Raw genomic sequence first — 18,754 nt, 5'->3', positions numbered from 1 at the left:
GGTCAATTTGGGGAAACTACACACCCCTGCTTTCTTGGACATTCTGTGCAGATCACATAAATTTAAGGAGAATAGAGCGTATCAGACAGCTCAAAGAAAAACTATATTAAAATATTAAATTGAATCAAATACATGTGAAAATGCTTGGATGTTGGTGTTACTATTTTTCTTTCCTGGCTCTCTCTTCTCTCTCACATTACCTGTCTTGTGCCCACATCCTTTTCATGACTGTTTGATCCTATGAGCTCATTCTAATGTGTTAATGATGTGGTGACTTCTGCCTCGCCCTGTCACTGCATACTTGCAGTGATCTTCAGTGCTTTAACTCAGTTTGTAAGAGGCAGAGGACACTAAAAGGCACTGGCTACAGGGAGGCTCTGGGCAAGCGGAAGTAGGCTTTCTGACTCCCAGGGCAGCACCATTTTGGCCTCAAGTTTGAGGGCTATGCATGTATTTGTGTGTGGCGCCACCCTGTGGAAGACATGTGTACTGCCTGGTACCTACCCTGACCACCCATCACCAACCCATGGCAGCCCCCACCAGCATTGTGAAGCCAACTTCCTTAGGATGCAGATGAGAAAAATGAGGCCCATGTGGGGGCATATTACTTGTTCAAGACAATATAGTTCCTTAGATATTTTGTAAACAGGAATAAGTGATGGGTCATGGTCCCTCATGATTCTATAAGCAAGAATGCTGAGACAAACATCAGTTTGCTCAAGTCGGTTTCAGGACTAAGAATTTAGATTTGGGGGCATTTCTCGAACCACAGAGGCACCAGGTTGCAAAGGAAAGACACTCCTATTCTTCCCTATCATCTCAGGCATTGAGAGTTCCCTTGCTTCTGAAAGCACATCTGGCCCACGGATACAAAATCATGAGGCTCCATGAAGGCTTCCAAGGTCATCACCACTCTCCAGATGGGCTCTGGCTGAGATGGTCTGGACCCCGTGAGGCCATGCTCACTGTTGTCACCTGTGATCCAACTAGAGAGGCATGAAGGTGCCCCTAAGTCACCTAGTCCAGGGGTCCAACAAGCTCTGTCTCAGAAAAATCCTGAACAGGAAGAGGGCTCTGTACCCATGCCTTCAACACATGCTGAACACTTACTCTGTACCAGGATTCCATCCAACAAAGACCAGAGCAGAGCTGGAGGAAAGTTTCCATCAGGGACAAGAATAAAGCATGGGTGTTAGAAGAACAGCAGTCAGGGTCCAGTTAGGGAAAAGTCACCATGGCAGGTAGTTCAGAAGAGGGAACTGGTTTAATACAGAAAACTGGTTACAGATGTGTTGGAAAGACTGGAAAACAAACATGGGATGATGAAGCAATGCAGAGATTAGCAAGACTAGAAACCATCAACACCCCTAGAGCTGGATGTGGTGCTTCCATGTCCCTTGACAATCCTGCAGGAACTGGAATCATGAAGAAGGCTGTGAGCAGGAGATGAGACCATGGTGGGATGCTGGGAAGGCCCCCCATGCAAAGAAGAAGGATAAATACCTGGCTTCTTCTTTCACCCCCATCTGCATCTCTCACCATTACCTCTAATTGGCCAAACCCAACTGGAATCCAGTGGCAAGAAAGCTTGGAAAATATAATTTTCAAGGTTCAGCGCCCCCCCCTCAACACACACACACTGCAGAGCAGAGCAGAGCAGGGGAAGGGCAGGGAATAAATCTGAGAGCAACAGGCAAATGACCCAAACAGCGAACAGCATGTGAGATGAATCTTTAGAGTCCATGTGTGACATGAATGCACAAGAATGCACATGTATATTCTGCTATCACTTGCAGATGTGTGTGCATGGAGAATGTGCATGTGTGTGCTTTAGTGACTGTTCAAGGGTATGTATGCATCAGATAGATTTCAGGGGTTTGTGTAACTATGTGAGAAGAGCAAGCATCCAAGGGTCTGTGTGTGATGTGAACATTCAAGGGTATGTGTGTGTGTGATGAGAATATTTAAAGCTCTCGGTGTGTGTGCTGTGAATGTTCAAGGAGGTGGATGTGTGCTGTGCATGCTCAAAGCTATGTGTAAGATGCTGGTGAGAAGAAACGGGGATGGGAAAAAGGAAATGTACGGAAGTGTTCTCTATGGACCCAGGAGAAGACAGGGCTATGTGTCTTCGTTGGGGACAGATGTGTAGTCCAAACTTTTCTTTCTCATCTATGCAGAGAAAATTGTATATGAGGTGTGACTATAAGAAACATACGTTTTGGAGTTCCCGTCGTGGTGCAGTGGTTAACGAATCTGACTAGGAACAATTAGGCTGCAGGTTCGATCCCTGGCCTTGCTCAGTGGGTTAAGGATCCAGCGTTGCCACGAGCTGTGGTATAGGTTGCAGACATGGCTTGGATCCTGTGTTGCTGTGGCTGTGGTGTAGGCTGGCAGCTACGGCTCCTATTCAACCCCTAGCTTGGGAACCTCCATATGCCGCAGAAGTGACCCTAGAAAAGGCAAAAAGACAAAAAAAAAAAAGGAAAAAGAAAGAAACATACATTTTTGGCAAATGTACTTTTCCATCCAATTGTCATCTGCTTCAAAGCAGTCATCTTTAAAAGTTACATACTTATTTTACTGATAGAGCCATAGCTCAACAATGTTTCAGGCCCTGCTTTCAGTTGTTGGTGTGCCATCCTTAAAATCTACAATCATCACATATTCTTACTGGCTAAGGCTGGAATTACCCAACTTTATCATTTAATCACTCTCATCACTGGCCTGACTTAGAATTTTTCCAAAACTCAAATCTCTCGCCTTAAAAAGAAAAATGCTAACTTGTCACCTTTGAGGTCAAGCCTCCTCTGGGTATGTTGGTTATCTGGGTATAAGCTTCATTGCTTGCTTATTAGCTGCTACAGATGGGCATGTACAGGGAGCTACATAAACAACTGGGAACCAAATGAATAACACAGAATCACATCATGCGCACATTTGACTTTTATGAATTCAGATGATTATACTGGGACTTTTAAAGGGGAGACTAAAATCTGTAAATAGTGCAGGAATTTCCATTGATGAGCGTGCTGTTCCCAGGGTGCCCACTCTGGAGCGTGAGACGGGTGAAGCAACTCCAACTTGGACCCTGAATGCCTATCTTTGTGTGAGCATCCCATAATACTGTGACTCTGAATCTCCTTCATAGTCTCCCAAATTGCCCCTATTCTGGGCCTTTCCTGGGGAGTGGGTGTTGTAGAGAACAGACCTGCAGTCCTAGTATTTTATACCATACAGCCACTAAACACAAGCCAACTAGTTAACCTTGCGCTCAACCAATAGACTATGATTGGTTCAATCTCTGGAGGAAACACTGACCCTGCTGGGTTTCCCCAACAGACCTGTGTCCATCACAAAGGTCACACCTTCCTAAGGGAGGGTTCAGTAGTAACTTGACTGTTCATGATCTGTGCCTTATGCACCAGACTTGAGAATTCAGCCCCCAGGTAAGATGTAACTCTGCTATAACAAGACATCATGGAACTCATTTTCTTGCCTTCAGACAAAACTACCTTAAGGCTGTCCTGGACAGTTATGAATGTAAAGCCCTGTAAAATACTGCTCAGCATTCCAGCCCCACAGAACTTACTTCAGGTCTCTGTGGACAAGTACTCCTCTACTGCTGCTCCCAGCTCACTCCTTATTCCTCTGGCCTCAGTTTAACCATGTCTGTGTCTGCCCAGGAGGCCCTCTCTGAGCCCCTGGCCTGGCTGGGCACACAGCACATATGTCCCCATAGCACAGTCCCCTTTGCTGGTTGATGGGTCCACCTCCTGCCCAGTCCTAAGCACTAAACCAACAGGAGGACACTGGCTAGGTGAGTTCTGACCACTTTATCCCCAGCATCTGGTAGTCAAACTACTGTTTCCATGCATATTTGTTGAATGGTGACTGGAATGCTTCAGAAATCCACTTTAATGCTTAAAAATCTTAAATGTCAAGGAATTCCCCCCATGCTCTATTTTCCCAAAATTCCACTTGCTGCAATTCAAGCTTAGTGCCTCTAAATCATCAAAGGAGACTGGTCCATCAGGACTCTCGTCATTCTCTTCAAGTTCAGCAGCTTAAGTCTCTTCCTTCCCATTGTTCTCCACTCCAAATCCTCTTCACGTGCCCAGTTCAGGCCTTTCTAGGGCCTGCAGTGGGTCCCTCTTCGGTGACAGGTGTAGGAATTCTGATACAAAGGCAATCGGTCAGGCAGCACAAGGCAGTGATGGCCTTAGAATCACAGTTCTGGATTCAAATCCTGCCTCCATCACACATTGGCTGAGTACCTTCACCTCCCCAAGCTTGTCTGATAAAAACATGGGATAAAACCATGAGTTAAAGATACTGCAAGGGGCTGACAAAAGAATCAGGAGAGGCGGGGCACACGAACAAGCCCACATCTGTCCCAGCCCAGAGCAAGGGTCCAAGGGCTCTGCGGAGCCTGGACAAGAAGCCTCCCCAAGGTGGGGCCCAAGGCCAGGCCCTGTGAGGCTGCAAGAGACTAAGTGGTTGACAAATCCTGCCCCTTGTGGTGCCCATGCAAATGAGCCCCACCTTCCCCCCACCCCATGTCCCACCCCTGAGGCCTCGAGCAGGGTTTCCTATTCTGGGGGTACCCCCTCTCCTATTCCTAGCCCTGCTACCCCAAGGCTTCCTGATGTGTCCTCCCAACCCTTAGTCCTGGTGTTCTCTATCCTCAAAGAGCCCTACCCTCAATGGTCCCCATCTAACTGTATTAGGGCCTTTTTCTCCCTCCTGGGCCAAAGAGAACCTGAGGGTCTTTCCCCCCACCTCTGTCCCTGATAGCAGGTGTGCACGTGTGAATGAGTGTGCATGTGTACACACACGCCTATTCTTTACTCTGGGCTACCAATGCTCTCCTTGGCCATCCCTTCCCCTGACCACTGGGGACAAGCCAGGGGCAGCCCCTCAGCTGCAGCCAAGTCTCATTGCCTGGATCTGCCCCTGAGTCTTTACAGAGACACCTACCTGGATACTTATGGAAGCAAGGACAAGAACAGCCTTGTCCTTCACTTCCCGTGGTCTCAAGCACTGACATTCTAAGGCAGGTGGAGTGGCAGCCTGAAGGGACTGGCTATAATCCAGGCTTCTAGGAAATAAAGCAGAGCTGCCCTAAGATTTCAGGCAAAAGGCTTTAACTTGCTGTGTGTGCTTGCAGCTTAGTCAGCTGTGAGTTCTTGGCTTGTCGAACCTACAGCCACGCCGCTCTTCCCCTGCTGGGGTAGTAAAATGGGTCAGCAAGTCCATTCTGGTTTGAGTGCACCCTCAGCCTGTGACTAATGTGGCTCTGGAGTTCCTGGCCAGGGGGAAAACACGGCCAACCAGATGGATGTGGCTATGGGACTGACTGCCATCTACCCATTCTAAGATGGGCCAAAGGAATCTATTAATGTCCAAATCACCCATGTTCCTCTCCAAACAGGTCAGAAATGCTTGGTTGTCACATGCATAACCTGGAAAAAGCATCAACGGGAGTTGTAAAAGCTAAAGATGATACAGATGAACTCCGGAGAATTTAAGAGCCTAAATATGTCAGAAGGAAGGAAACATTTACTGAGTGTTTATAACAAGCCATGCCTGGTGTTAAGTACTTTCACATAAATTATCACACTACCTGAGAAATAGTATCATGTTCATGTTACATATGACAAAAAATAAGTTAAAAACGGTTAAGAACTAACTTTGTACATAGACCTGAGGTCAAATTACTAGGGAGTAACTCTAAGCAAGTTAACTAACCTCTTTGGGTCTATTTTCTCATCTGCAAAATAGGAGTAACAACGTCTGCTCTTTGGTTTAAATAGAAATGTATGTTGTGGGTACCGGCTCTAGCCCAGCTCCTGTGACTCACGCCACTGTGACAGTAGTTATAATTTGCCTAAGGTCATAAACCAGATTCACACCCAGGTTTTCTGATTTCCAAGTTCAGTGCTCATGGGGAAAGCAGCGGATTCACTTAAGTACTTCATGAATATGGTCATGAGGCAGACTCTACCCTAGGATTGGGAAGTTAAGCATGGGAGCCAGACCAAGAACTCATTGTTCTATGAAGTGTTAAGTGCAGAAGCGTGTTCAAGGTGTAGAAATGGTCCACCAGGAGGGGTGTCTTGGGGATACATTATCAGGGAAACAAGTTTATAAAAGCGGTGATGTTTTCTCCATAGTCCCCGCAAGAGGGAAAAATAGATGTGACTGGAAATCACTGGTGAAGTAACCAGGAGGGAGCTAAACCTCTGTAGAAATCTTCTAGGAGCTGGGTGGCCTGTCTTATGTTTTACACACACACACACACACATTAACCTTTCTCTCCTTTGGCACACAAACCACCTCAAATTGAACTCCCAATACCCACAGCACACACAATACTCTCCTCCCACTGCTTTCTCTGAGGACTCCCATCCCCGAACATCACCTTCTACTTTGCTCCCTGGCAATCTCCCCACCAAGAATACACTAGAAACAGGTTTTCAGTCATGTTTGGCAGCCAATGCAAGATTCAGACTGGCACTCAGCATATACAGTCATTTCTACTATGATGCTAAAAACACCTGCATTCTGCAAAATCACACTCCCAAAACAACAGAGAGGGAAGGGGGTTGGAGCACACCCCTGAAAACCTATAGAATTTTGTAGCCAGGGCACTAACAAAACAAAATCCAGTTTCACAATGATGCTAATGCATTTGAACCCCAACTGGCATGTACACTGGTCCCTTGCAGCCTTAAATCCTTGGGTTTCCATCTTCTTCCTGAGATGCCGGTCCTAGCAGAGACCTTTCATCAAAATCAAAAATGTAATCCAGGATAGAGCCTTCTCCATCAGTTTTGTAAAACAAAGCAGGGGTGGGGAAAGGGTGGGGTCCTCCCTTTCCACTCAGTTGCCCCAGAACACGGTGGCAAAGCTTAACACTGTGGCAAAGCTAGGAGTGAGTCTTGAAACTACCAAACTAGCCACTACTTGCAATTTTTTTTAAGGCTCTTGTATGCAATTTTCAGCTTTTTTCTTATGATGTTCTATCCTATCCCTGATCACTTCAAATTATTAATGTCTGAAGAAAACCTCACAGGAATCAACCTAATTTCTGGTTATCCTGACACCATTTATCTACTTAGCAATTTCATACATGCTATTTCACTTCAAAGAAACAACTCTGTAACAAAACAGACCATCTTTTGAATGTCATTAAGATTCTGGTATCAGCCCCAATGTGTGGGGTTTCTCCCCCCACCAAGTAATTCTCAGACATCAGCTGGGTCTCCTACGAATGAAGGCAATTCTGGCACTATCTACCTAAAGACAGCATTGAATCCCAAGGGTCAAGGGTCCATCCAACAGGACTCCTCCTCTCTCCACTTCAGTCATCAAGTGCAAGTCCAAGCAGACACCTATGCTTCTGACCAACTCACTATAAAACAGAGCTTCTGAGATTCCCTTTCTTGGGTGCAATTCATTTGCTGGGGTGGTTCAGAGAACTCCAAGAAATATTTTACTCCCTAGGTCACTGGTTTAGGATAAACCTCAGAAACAGCTACATGGAAGAGGCAGAAGGCAAGGGATGGGAAAGCTTCATGCCCTCTTGCAGTGCATCACTCCCCCCAGGTCTCCTGTGCTCACCAACCTCAATGCTCTCCAAACTCCATCCTTTAGGGCTTTATAAGCCTATGGGCATGAAAGAGTACATCATTAGCCACTGGTGACTGAACTCAACCTCTAGCCCCACTCTCCTCCCAGAGGTCAGGGGCTGAAGAAGCAAGTTCCAGCCATCTAATCACATGTACAGCCCTCATCCTTAGGTTATCAAGGGACTTTGCAAGTCACCTCATTAACCTAACAAGACATTTATGCTCTCATCACAGGAAATTCCAAAGGTTTTATGAGCTCTGTGCCAGAAATGAGGATGACGACCCAATATATATTTGTCATAAAGAAACATGCCACCTTCAGGAAAATAGTCACCATCTCACCCTGGTGATTCCTCCCTTTCCAGGTCAGAGGTCCCTGAGGTGAACATGCAATGCAGTTCACAGACACGATTCACTCCCAAAGCCAGAAAAAGAAATGCACTCCTGTTCCTCTGGCTGCCCTCACCCTCTCCCACTGCCCAGGCTTCACTCCAAAGCTGCCACTATGGCCCAGGAAATCAACACGCCTCAGCTGGGCATCTCCCTCTGGATGGAGCAAAAGGGCATGGGCAGGAGGTGCAGAGGGAGGGACTCTGAGGACAAGGCACCTCCACTTGATCAGAGAGCAATTTCCCTGACCCTGTGTAAGAACATGAGGCTACCTCTGGTGCAAAAACCCCATTTCACAAACTAATGTCACATAGGCCGGTCTGTTTAACCCAGCAGGCCCTTTCTCTTGATACCATAAGTTTAACAGGATCCAAGACTGCAGTCTTGCTACTGGAATCACCATTCTGGGCAGAAAGAGGCATACCTGGGACCCTCCCTCTCTTCATTTAGCAAATGCTCACTAGGTTGAGTGCAAGGCACGGGACCAATGGCTACCCAGGCTGCACAGTGAGGGGTGGAGCGCCCCAGTTCAGAGGCGAGAGAGCGGATTCTCCTCCTATGCCATTAGTTATCTGCAGAAAGACTCTCAGCCAATCACACCTGGCCATGACCCCCAACCCCTCTTTCTAAATGGAGATTAACAGGCTAACTTTATTTCACATGACTGTTTGAAAACATAAATGGTTAAGTCCTTTTAAAATATAAAATGTTTAAAAGATGAATGAATGGGGAGTTCCCATTGTGGCTCAGCAGAAACAAATCTGACTAGTATCCATGAGGATGCAGGTTTGATCCCTGGCCTCACTCAGTAGGTTAAGGATCGGCATTGCCATGAGCTGTGGTGCAGGTTACAGACACGGCTTGGATCTGGCGTTGCTGGCTGTTGCATAGGGTAGCAACTACAGATCCAATTCAACCCCTAGGCCTGGGAACCTCCATATGTCACAGGTGTGGCCCTAAAAAGCAAAAAAAAAAAAAAAAAAAAAAAAAAAAAAAAGAAGAAGAATGAATGAAAAAGGGAGGGAGGAGCGAGAAGGAAGGCGATGGGAAGAGAAGAAGGAAGGAATCATTTCCTAGGCTAGATTGATATACTTTCATATCAAGTAGAAAGGGAGAGAAGTACAAACAGAAAATGACTAAAAAACTACAGAGCACTAGGTGTTTTTCTTCATGGGCCTAGAAGCTTTTACAGAGCTCAAGGCTTTTAGAAGCTTGACTCATCTCTTTCTGTTCTTTCTTCCTGGACCCAGGAAGCCTGTTGATTCACTGCAAATCAATGCAATACAACTCAATTATCGGCATGGGAGAAAAGGAAAAGGCGCCCTAAGAGATGGCTCTCTTCCCAGGGAGAAGCCAGCAGTCCTCAGAGGAAACATCAGCCGAGACCACACGATGACAAACGTGTTTATTTCTCAGAATATAGTTTGCTGCTTGATATTCCCTACAAAGATGAGATAACCCCATGACGTCCTTGAAGTCCAGTCACAGACCTGCCCGAGCGTTGTCCACAGGCAGCTCAATCTATCAGAGGTCCAAAAGAAACCTCCTAACCTGGGCCAGGTATTTTGGTTTCAAATAGTCACCCAGCTCCTCCTTACTGACCCACACATGATGGCCCTTCTTCCCGGCCTGGGAAAAGTCTCCAGTTAACAGTAGAGCTTTGAAGAAGAATACTTTGGCCCCGAGACTGGTTTCTGTCCGCATTGCCTGGGGGAACTTGAACTTGTAGTGGCCACAGGGTGCATTTCCCAGGAACTTGGCTTCCATGTTGTTTTCTGAGGGAGAGGGGAAACACAACCAGAAGATGAGGACACACCCACCTGTTTACTCTGGTGCCTGAAACCATCAGGAGTCTTTAAGAGAGCCGTTTCCAGCCTGAGGTAAAAGCAATCCCTGGAGTGAGAACTAGGTCATTCCTGAAGACCCCCTTCTCTTCTCAATCCAAAGGCTCCTGGACCCGGGCTCCAAGTTCACTGGGTCCATTCCTCGTGTCAAGCTATTGCTCTCAGACCAAGGTCAGCAACGCAGCTTTAATACCACTACCTGGGGGTCAGAGCACCGAGCTTCTAGACTCGGCCTGGTCACCAGCTGTTGATGAAGGACCAAGACACTTGGTATCTATAAAGCAAAGTTCATCAGCCTTTGAAAGGGAGTGTCTCGTGCAAAGCATAAAAAGGACCCAATCTGACTGCTGCAGGGTGAAAACCAAAGTTAAAAGGCAAATACAGGTGGACAGATAATATGTGTAATCTATTACAAAGGGTTAATAACCCCAATCCAGCATTTCAAAGGATGGGAGAATGATGGATTAATTACTAAATGGCACCGGGAAGAGAGGCTAGCTAAAAGGAAAAAATAAAGCTGGATCCCAATCTCATTCCTCACATCAAAATTGACACCATATCCATACAGACCAAAGATTTAACAGAAACAACATTTTCATAAAAGCTTTGTTCATTCTGGATAATGGTTTCATGGACATTTAATATTTTCTGAATTTTTCTGTATTTTAAATTTTCTCATTAAAGAAAAAGGAGAGGAGTTCCCATCGTGCAGCAGTGGAAACAAATCCAACTAGGAACTATGACATTGCGGGTTCGATCCCTCCCCTCACTCAGTGGGTTGGAGATCCAGTGTTGCCGTGAGCTGTGGTGTAGGTGGCAGACATGGCTCAGATCTGACGTTGCTGTGTTTGTGGCGTAGGCTGGCAGCTATAGCTCCAAATAGACCCCTAGTCTGGGAACCTCCATATGCTGTGGGTGCGGCCCTAAAAAGACAAAGGAGGAAAAAAGAAAGAAAGAAAGAAAAAAGGAGAGTACTACAAAAAAAAGGGGGATATTTTCTGCATCATTTTTGAGAGGATAAGTCTTAACCTAGACACAAAACTCAAAAACCCAAAAAAACACATTCATCTACATGACAATTGAAATTTTTCTGCAAGGAAAAATGAAGCATAAAAAAATTCACAGACAAAATGACAAACTAGGAAAAATATCTTTATCACAATCAAAAGGGAACGATATCTTAAGGTATAAGTAGTACCTAGAAATCAATGAGGAAAGAACTAACAACTCTGAAAGAAAAATGAACCAAGCGTATGAAGAAGTTCACATGAAAATAAATGTGAACCTAGAAGCTCATTAAAAGATACTCAATCTTAATAATAATTCAAGAAATACAAATTGAAATGATAACAGCATTATTACTGAAGTTCGAGAACTTTAAGCTGTACACTACTTCTCAAGGATAAGGGAAACCTAGGTTTTCTCACACATATTATGGGGATATAATTAGAAGAAGTGCTACATTTGTCAAGAAATACTATTTTAATTGTCTATGCCCTTTGATCTAGCAACTCTGTTTCCAGAATTTCCTCCTCCTGGATATATTCATTTGCCCATGTGAGCACAGAGGAGTATGCACAGATGCTCACTGAAGCTTTATCTGTAACAGCAATAGACTGGTTAAACAAACTGCAGTACATACATATATGAACAGTACACTGGTGTTAAAAGTAAATGATGTCTTCATCCGCAGATGTGGATGTATGCTTAAAACCTGTGTATAAGAAAAAAGAAGGGGAGCTCCCGTCGTGGTGCAGTGGTTAATGAATCCGACTAGGAACCATGAGGTTGCGGGTTCGGTCCCTGCCCTTGCTCAGTGGGTTAATGATCCGGCGTTGCCGTGAGCTGCGGTGTAGGTTGCAGACGCGGCTCGGATCCCGCGTTGCTGTAGCTCTGGCGTAGGCTGGTGGCTACAGCTCCGATTCGACCCCTAGCCTGGGAACCTCCATATGCTGCGGGAGCGGCCCAAGAAATAGCAAAAAGACAAAAAAAAAAGAAAAAGAAAAAAGAAGTCATGTAATCGTGTATTTATATGGTCCCACCATTTGGAAAAAAGAAACAGATAAAATACGAATGTGCTTGCAATTTCTAAAATGATATACAAAATACTATTCTTGGTGGTTGCCTCCGAGATGGGAAAATTACTTTTTTTTTTGGCTGCGCCCTCAACACACGAAAGTTACCGGGCCACCAGGCCAGGGACTGAACCCATGCCAGAACAGTGACCCAAGCCACTAGTGACAAGGATCTAGTGACTAGATCCTTTACCCACTGAGCCACAGGTGAATTCCACTTATTACTTCTTTCAGTACTACATTTACTAGACACTGTTTGATATTTTTTCATCATATACAATGAATTGCTTTTCTCAATATTAAAATCACTAACAACACTATCAGCATTAGATGAGGAATTCACATGTGATGTGGGGATCTGTGGGTGGCAGAATTATACTGGAATGTTTCTTTGTACTCTTCTAAATTTTCCCCTTAATGAATACATATTACTTTTCCATAATCTGCGGAAATGGACTACATGTAATTAAATTAAAAAAAAACAGTTCATTACAAATATAAGCAAAGAATCTGAACAGGCAGTTCACAGAACAAGAAATACAAATAATCATATGAAACAGAGGAACATACAAAAAGATGATCAATCTCACTAGCAATCAGGAAACTCTAATTTACAAGAGCATTTTTTTACTGACTGGACAGGCAAAAATGTTACAAAGAGACTATTTCACATATTGGTGAGGTCTAGACAAATAGGCACCCCTAGACACACCCCTGAAAATGTCAAATGCTAAGTACATCCTGCAGAACACTTGGGCAGTACCTATCAAGAACGTAAAGGTGTCTATCCTGACCATTGATTCCACTTCTAGGAATTCCTTCTTGCAGAAATACTTGGGAAGTGGGCCAATGGGGAGGCAAGGAATAGACTGACTTTTATATATGTGTCTATATATACATATGTGTGTATTATATATATATATAATACACACATATACATATACTTTCATATGTACCTGCTCGAGGTTTTCTTAGCCATTTTAATTATTTTAACATTATTTGCCATTTCAGTGAATTTGAAATAAACCAATATATTTCATTTTATATGCACCTATAAAATATCAACACACCCTTCCACACTTATTTACAATGGGAATGTTCAAAGGAGGAAAGCATGGTGCCAAGGGGAGAGGCGCCTTCCCATGTGGTGCGCAGCAGGGAAGCTGAGCATCTGAGCACCACGATCCTGGCAAGAAGCCAGCTGCCAACTCCTGCGTGACGCGGAGGAAACTGAGAGCAAGCTGGAGACCACCCATGCCACACTATCTCACTACTTCTCCTGCAGGCCACGAAGGCCCCACGCCGGAAAGGATCAACAGGCTGCTCGCACTGAGTAAACATTCAACAAGTACCTCCCACGTGCTAAGTTCTTTGCCAAGAGTGGGATGACTGAAAGGAATAGATATTACCTGTATTTTCAAGGGAGTCAGAATTCGGGCTCGGGAGAGACTATTTGCTAATAAATAGCTCCACAGCAATGGAGTAAGTGAAGAGTGTCTTCTCCACTATTACACAGGCTCCCACAGGACACGTGCAGTGTTCAGTTTATCACAGGGATCCCACTGCCTGGAGAGTGTCCAGCAATGGCAGGCACAGAGTGAATGTCTGGGTAAGGGCCCACACAAGCGCTATGGAAGCCTAGAGGGAGACTAGCTCTCTCTATCCAGAATGTTCCACCATAGAAAGCAGAATGTGTGAGCTGAGTTTTAAAAACTGAGCTGTCAGACTAGTGAGGAGAAAAGCACTCCAATGAGGGACCAGCAGGCCCCAAGACAGAGATGCATAAAAAAAAAAAACCCACATTATTCATTGATTATAAAAGGATTGCAAAGTTAGAACTTAAAATGTACATGAATGAGGCAGAAACACAGAAGACTGATGTACTTCGGACCAGAGAAATAAAGCCTTGTAGGCCCTGCTTGAGAGTCTGCTTTTATGGGAAACTTTTTAAGAACTCAAGGCAGAGAAGTGACAGGGACTTGTGTTTAGGAAGGTTCATTCTGGCAGCACTGAAGACTACAACACGAAAGCAAGGGAAGCTTATTCAAGAGTCTGGTGTAGTTAGTGTTCCTGCTGTGGTGCAGTGGGTTAAGGAACCAACATTGTCTCTGTGAGGATGTGTGTTCTACCCCTGGCCTCACTCAGTGGGATAAGGATTGGCGCTGCCGAAAGCCATGGCATAGGTCACAGATGCAGCTCAGATTTGGTGTTGCTGTGGCTCTGGGGTTGGCTGCAGCTGCAGCTCCAATTTGATCCCTGGCCCAGAAACTTCAATATGCCACAAGTGCAGCTGTAAAAAGAAAAAAATAATGTAGGAAAAGAGAAAACCAAACAGCAAATCGTAATCACTTTTATGACAGGAAACAACAATAAATAATGAAGCTTTCAATAATGTAAAAATTGAACCACATTTTAATATAAGTCCCAATCCTGTGGGCATGGATAACTCCCTTGGTGTTCTGAATGGAAAGACAGCAATGCCACTGAAGGGAAGGTAAGTAGGACCTAAATCGCCAGCAGTACCCCCTCATAGCTATACCCATGATGATAAAACAGTTTACAGGAGTTCCCGTCGTGGCTCAGTGGTTAGTGAATCTGACTAGGAACCATGAGGTTGCAGATTCGATCCCTGTCCTTGCTCAGTGGGTTAAGGATCCGGCATTTCCATGAGCTGTGGTGTAGGTCGCAGGCGTGGGCTCAGATCTGGCATTGCTGTGGCTCTGGCGTAGGCCAGCAGCTACAGCTCCAATTAGCCCCCTAGCCTGGGAACCTCCATGTGCCCTGGGAACAGCCCTAGAAAAAAAGGCAAAAACACCAAAACAAACAAACAAACAAACAAAAAACCCGGTTTACAATACTGGGTCCAGGAGTTCCCTGGTGGCCTAGCGGTTAAGGATCCAGCACTGTTACTACTATGGCTGGGGTCACTGCTGTGTTCTACTCCTGGCCCAGGAACTTCCACATGCCCTGGACACAAGGGGAGGTGGGGGCGGGGTGAAGAGACAACTGGGCCCAGAAGAAGATCTGGGCCAATTAAACCAGAAAGAGTACCAGAATCACCTATTCCTATGGAGAATACAAAGCTGTGGAAACTGGGAGCTGAGTGTTTTACACTTTATTAGGAAGACAAGTTCTCCTGAACAGAAGCTGAAATTCTGTATCCTTCAGGCATGATGGCAATTATTAATTCAAGGACCTACCAGGAAGTGCTACTAAGCAACATTAGCCCATTCAAAGGTGGGGGAGGAAGATGACATCTACGACCACACCCTTGAGTTCCACAGAGGAAGTGATGGCCAGCCAGGGCGATCCACTCCACCAATGCCACAACTTTACCAACCTCCCCAGGCTCAGAATTAATAGAAGAGGCTCTGTGAAGGAGCCAGTGACTAAGACAGCCTGGTCAAAACATACTGACCGACCTCCTACCTCCCCCTCAGAATAAAATGCACCCACAGTGGATTTTATTATTCAGAGAATGAAAAAGTAGGTTTTAGGGAAAAAAAAAAAAAAAAAAAAAAAACTCAACCTACACAAGAATGGAAAAAAAAATATGGAGTCTAATAGAGCAAATAACTTTTACAAGTGTAGGAATTTTTTCTCTTGTGCCATCAAAAGAACCAATGTGCTATCATAAAAAATAAGAAAATAATTAAAAAGAAATAAAATAAAAATTTAAAAATCTCATTAGCACAAAGACTCTCACTTAATCTAAGATTCTTTTCTAGCTGAAATTTTTATAAATATCAAAGTTTCCATTAACCTTCTACCTCCAACCCTTAAAACCATGCCCACAGTCAGCCAGGAAATCCTTGGGCAGAGTCTGAAGTGTGTCTTATGGGGTTTAGGAGGCAGGGAACTCACCTGAAAGTGTGGCCAGGGTTCGCTCAGCTGTTTGGCGGAGGGTCTCCCCTGGCTGCCAATCTGACTGGGGCAGCATCCAAATATCCTGGTCTCCAAGCTTCTCTCTGACCAACAGAATAAGGTTCCTATCAAGCTTCCGGTGTAGTGAGGTTCGGTCATCCTTTTTATCCGCTTCTGTGAGGAAAAAGAAAGGAGAGGTCACAGAAGACAAGAGGATCGTGTTCTGCCAGGACCAAGAAGATTAGAGTTTTACAATCCTCCTTCAAGGTAGAACCACAGTCTTTGCCTTCAATGAGCTCACAATCAAATTAGAACCCTTAGCCATCTAAATCTGACCTCTCTCAGGATAGAGTTTCATAATCTTGAAGAAACTAAAATGTAACAAGAAGAAACCAAATGCTGAACTCCTCCTTTGAAAAGCAAAACGTAAAATATTTTGAGCCTGTGGAAAATAAGCAATACCCAAACACTACTCTTTCATTGGTTTTGCAGCTATTACTGATTTAATCAGCCTCTACTTTCTCTACTCTTCAGTCTTCATGGTTAAACAAGGATAAGAGAATTCAACCAACTTTCTGCTTTGGGAGAGATTTCAGATAAAATACAGGAAACTAGCGGAAAGGCTTAATTTCCCCCACTCTCAGCCCCAAACTAGTTAGATAACATTCCTGAGGCTTAAAGGAGACAGAAAAGGCTACCCCAATACCTTTACCTCCCACTCAAAAATACCACAGACCTTTTAAAAATTTTATCAGGGTAGATGTGAAGAACAGAGAAAATAATTTCTTTTTCCCCCAACTGAAAGAAGATTTGTCATTTGAAATTGTTACTTAAAACACAAAGCAGGATTTAAGCAACTATCCTTTGTTTGGGAACAATACCCTCCTCTTCTGTGCCACTAAACGGCCTGAAAAGAACACAAACCTGTTAGTCGAGCTCCAAGTTTGAAGTGTAGGAATTTCTGCTCCCACATGTCTTCCAAATCCTGTGCCAGCAATATATTCTGCTCATCTTCCTCTTCATAAAGGTCACTTTTCTTCTTTGCCAGTTGTTGGGCTTCATCCAAAGCACGAAGCTCATGGTCTGAATACAGGCTTCTCTCTATCTCAATCTGGGAAAATTAAAAGAACAAAAAAACAGGCAGAATAAAACAGAGCTACAGCACACTTGACAGACTTAGAAGTTTACCACCCAACATAAGCAGACGTGCAATCAAAACACTACAGAGAGGAGTTCCTGTTGTGGCTCAGAGGAAATGAATCAGACTAGTAACCATGAGGTTGCAGGTTCAATCCCTGGCCTCGCTCAGTGGGTTAAGTATCTGGCGTTGCTGTGAGCTGTGGTGTAGGTTGCAGACGTGGCTCGGATACTGCGTTGCTGTGGCTGTGGTGTAGGCAGGCAGCTACAGCTCCAATTCAACCCCTAGCCTGGGAACCTCCATGTGTCACAGGTGCGGCCCTAAAAAGCAAAAAATAAAAACAAACAAAAAACAACACTACAGAGAAAAGAGAAAAAGAAAAAAGGTCGCCAGCACTTTGGGGTTGAGTTATATTTGCCAAAATGTTAGAATGTGATTGGAGGTCAAGACTGCCATAAAGAAAATTTGCCTAATAAAAGCATTGCCTGCCCACTTAACACCCTCCAGTCATGCCATTTTTTGGTAAGAATCTCACTCACCAAGGACATTTCTGCCATAGGGAATTTGCTGATGCGATTCTTGCTCCCTAGAATATTTTCCCTCATGCTTTCCTGGGAGATTCCTACTCACCCATCAGATCTCAATTTAAATATCACTTTCTTAAGAAAGATGACACCTCCCATTAAAATCAAATTAAAGGTCCCTGTTTAACAGTCTTACAATACCCTGTGTTTTCCTTTACAACACTTAACAGATCCTGCAGTTCCATAGTCATGTGATTATTTTATTATTGATTATCCCCCCCCAGACTGAAGCACTCTGAAAACCAGAGCCATGTCTGTCTTATTCACCACTGCATCCCTAGCACTTAACACAAAATCTGTAAAAAGCAGGTGCTAAATGATTATCTGTGAAGTGATTAACAAAATATCTGCAGAATAAATAAACAGACCAAGTAAAAAGCACAGAAGTGTAGTTTATACCTCTTGATAGCCAAAACAAAAACATCTCAGGTTATGGGTAAACATAGTTTCCTTTAATAATTATTTATAGGGATTTAAGACCCTCATAGCCACTTCTCCGTTTTTGCCCATGTTTCTTCACTTGCCCCTCACACAAGTAGACTTTATCAAAGCTATGTTATATATGAGCCTTTTGCCTTTTCCTAACACTCGTCACATCACAAAGAGTTTTTCTTCTCCAAACTGTCAACTACCTATGATGGAGACCGAACCCATCTTATTCACCATGGCATCCCTGTGTGTTGAAAGAGAACATTTCCAAAGAGTTGCCTAAGATGACTATAGAGAAGATCAATGAAAACGAACTACCTTTTAGAGAAACCTACTACGTACTACACCAAGTTAGTAAGGTAGGTACTACTTGCAGGTAAGTATACTGAACTTCAAAAAAGTGACTTGCCCAAAGTCACACAAACTAACTTGGTACCATAATCATAACTGGAACCTGGCTAGCGTGCCTCTATTGCTTCCCCAACTTCACCCTGAAGCCAGGACCCACATTTCAATCCCACCTGCTGTAGCAGATCCGCCATCTCTTCCTGCAATGGGGTCAGCGGCTTTGTGACCAGCGGTGGCCTCTGCAGGCACAACGCGCCCAACAGGCGCCATGGAGAGCTACTGCTCGAAGGTGCGACCGCAAGGGCCAGGTTGCGAGAACCCAGACTATGGGCCCAAGGACCCTCAAACCGTCGCCAGCCCCTCACCACTCTTAACATAGTCCGTCTCACGGGCGCCGCCATCTTTCAACCTTCCCACAACGCACTGCGCCTGACAGCGGGTCCTGGGCCAA

At 44.6% G+C, this 18,754-nt stretch overlaps 1 protein-coding gene across 7 annotated transcripts in view; it reads right to left on the bottom strand.

Annotated features, from left to right (window-relative positions):
• Positions 1–18,709, bottom strand: part of MRPL46 (mitochondrial ribosomal protein L46) — a 201,877-nt gene extending 183,168 nt beyond the window's left edge. For 4 of the 7 annotated variants that reach the window (XR_014841573.1, XM_085018813.1, XM_085018812.1 and 1 more), the window contains exons 1-3: positions 18,477–18,709; positions 16,729–16,915; positions 15,805–15,978 (exon numbers count right to left, since the gene is read on the bottom strand). Coding sequence is in view for 6 of the 7 variants with exons in the window: in XM_085018813.1 (XP_084874939.1) it covers positions 15,805–15,978; positions 16,729–16,915; positions 18,477–18,704 (589 nt within the window). In the remaining variant the exon portion in view is untranslated. Of the gene's footprint in view, positions 1–9,409; positions 14,231–15,804; positions 15,979–16,728; positions 16,916–18,476 lie in introns of those variants that run through there. The other 3 variants (XM_085018826.1, XM_003121860.5, XM_085018820.1) reach the window with 3 other exon arrangements.
• Positions 18,710–18,754: the final 45 nt, after the last annotated feature.

Source organism: Sus scrofa, chromosome 1 (assembly GCF_054392235.1).
Source record: "Sus scrofa isolate SSC_HxYL_T2T_F1_AM1 chromosome 1, Sscrofa_HxYL_maternal_Yorkshire_Landrace_v2.0, whole genome shotgun sequence".
Taxonomy (NCBI): Eukaryota; Metazoa; Chordata; class Mammalia; order Artiodactyla; family Suidae; genus Sus; species Sus scrofa.
Note: the sequence above shows the minus strand (reverse complement) of the source record. Positions and strands in the feature narration are given on the sequence as shown.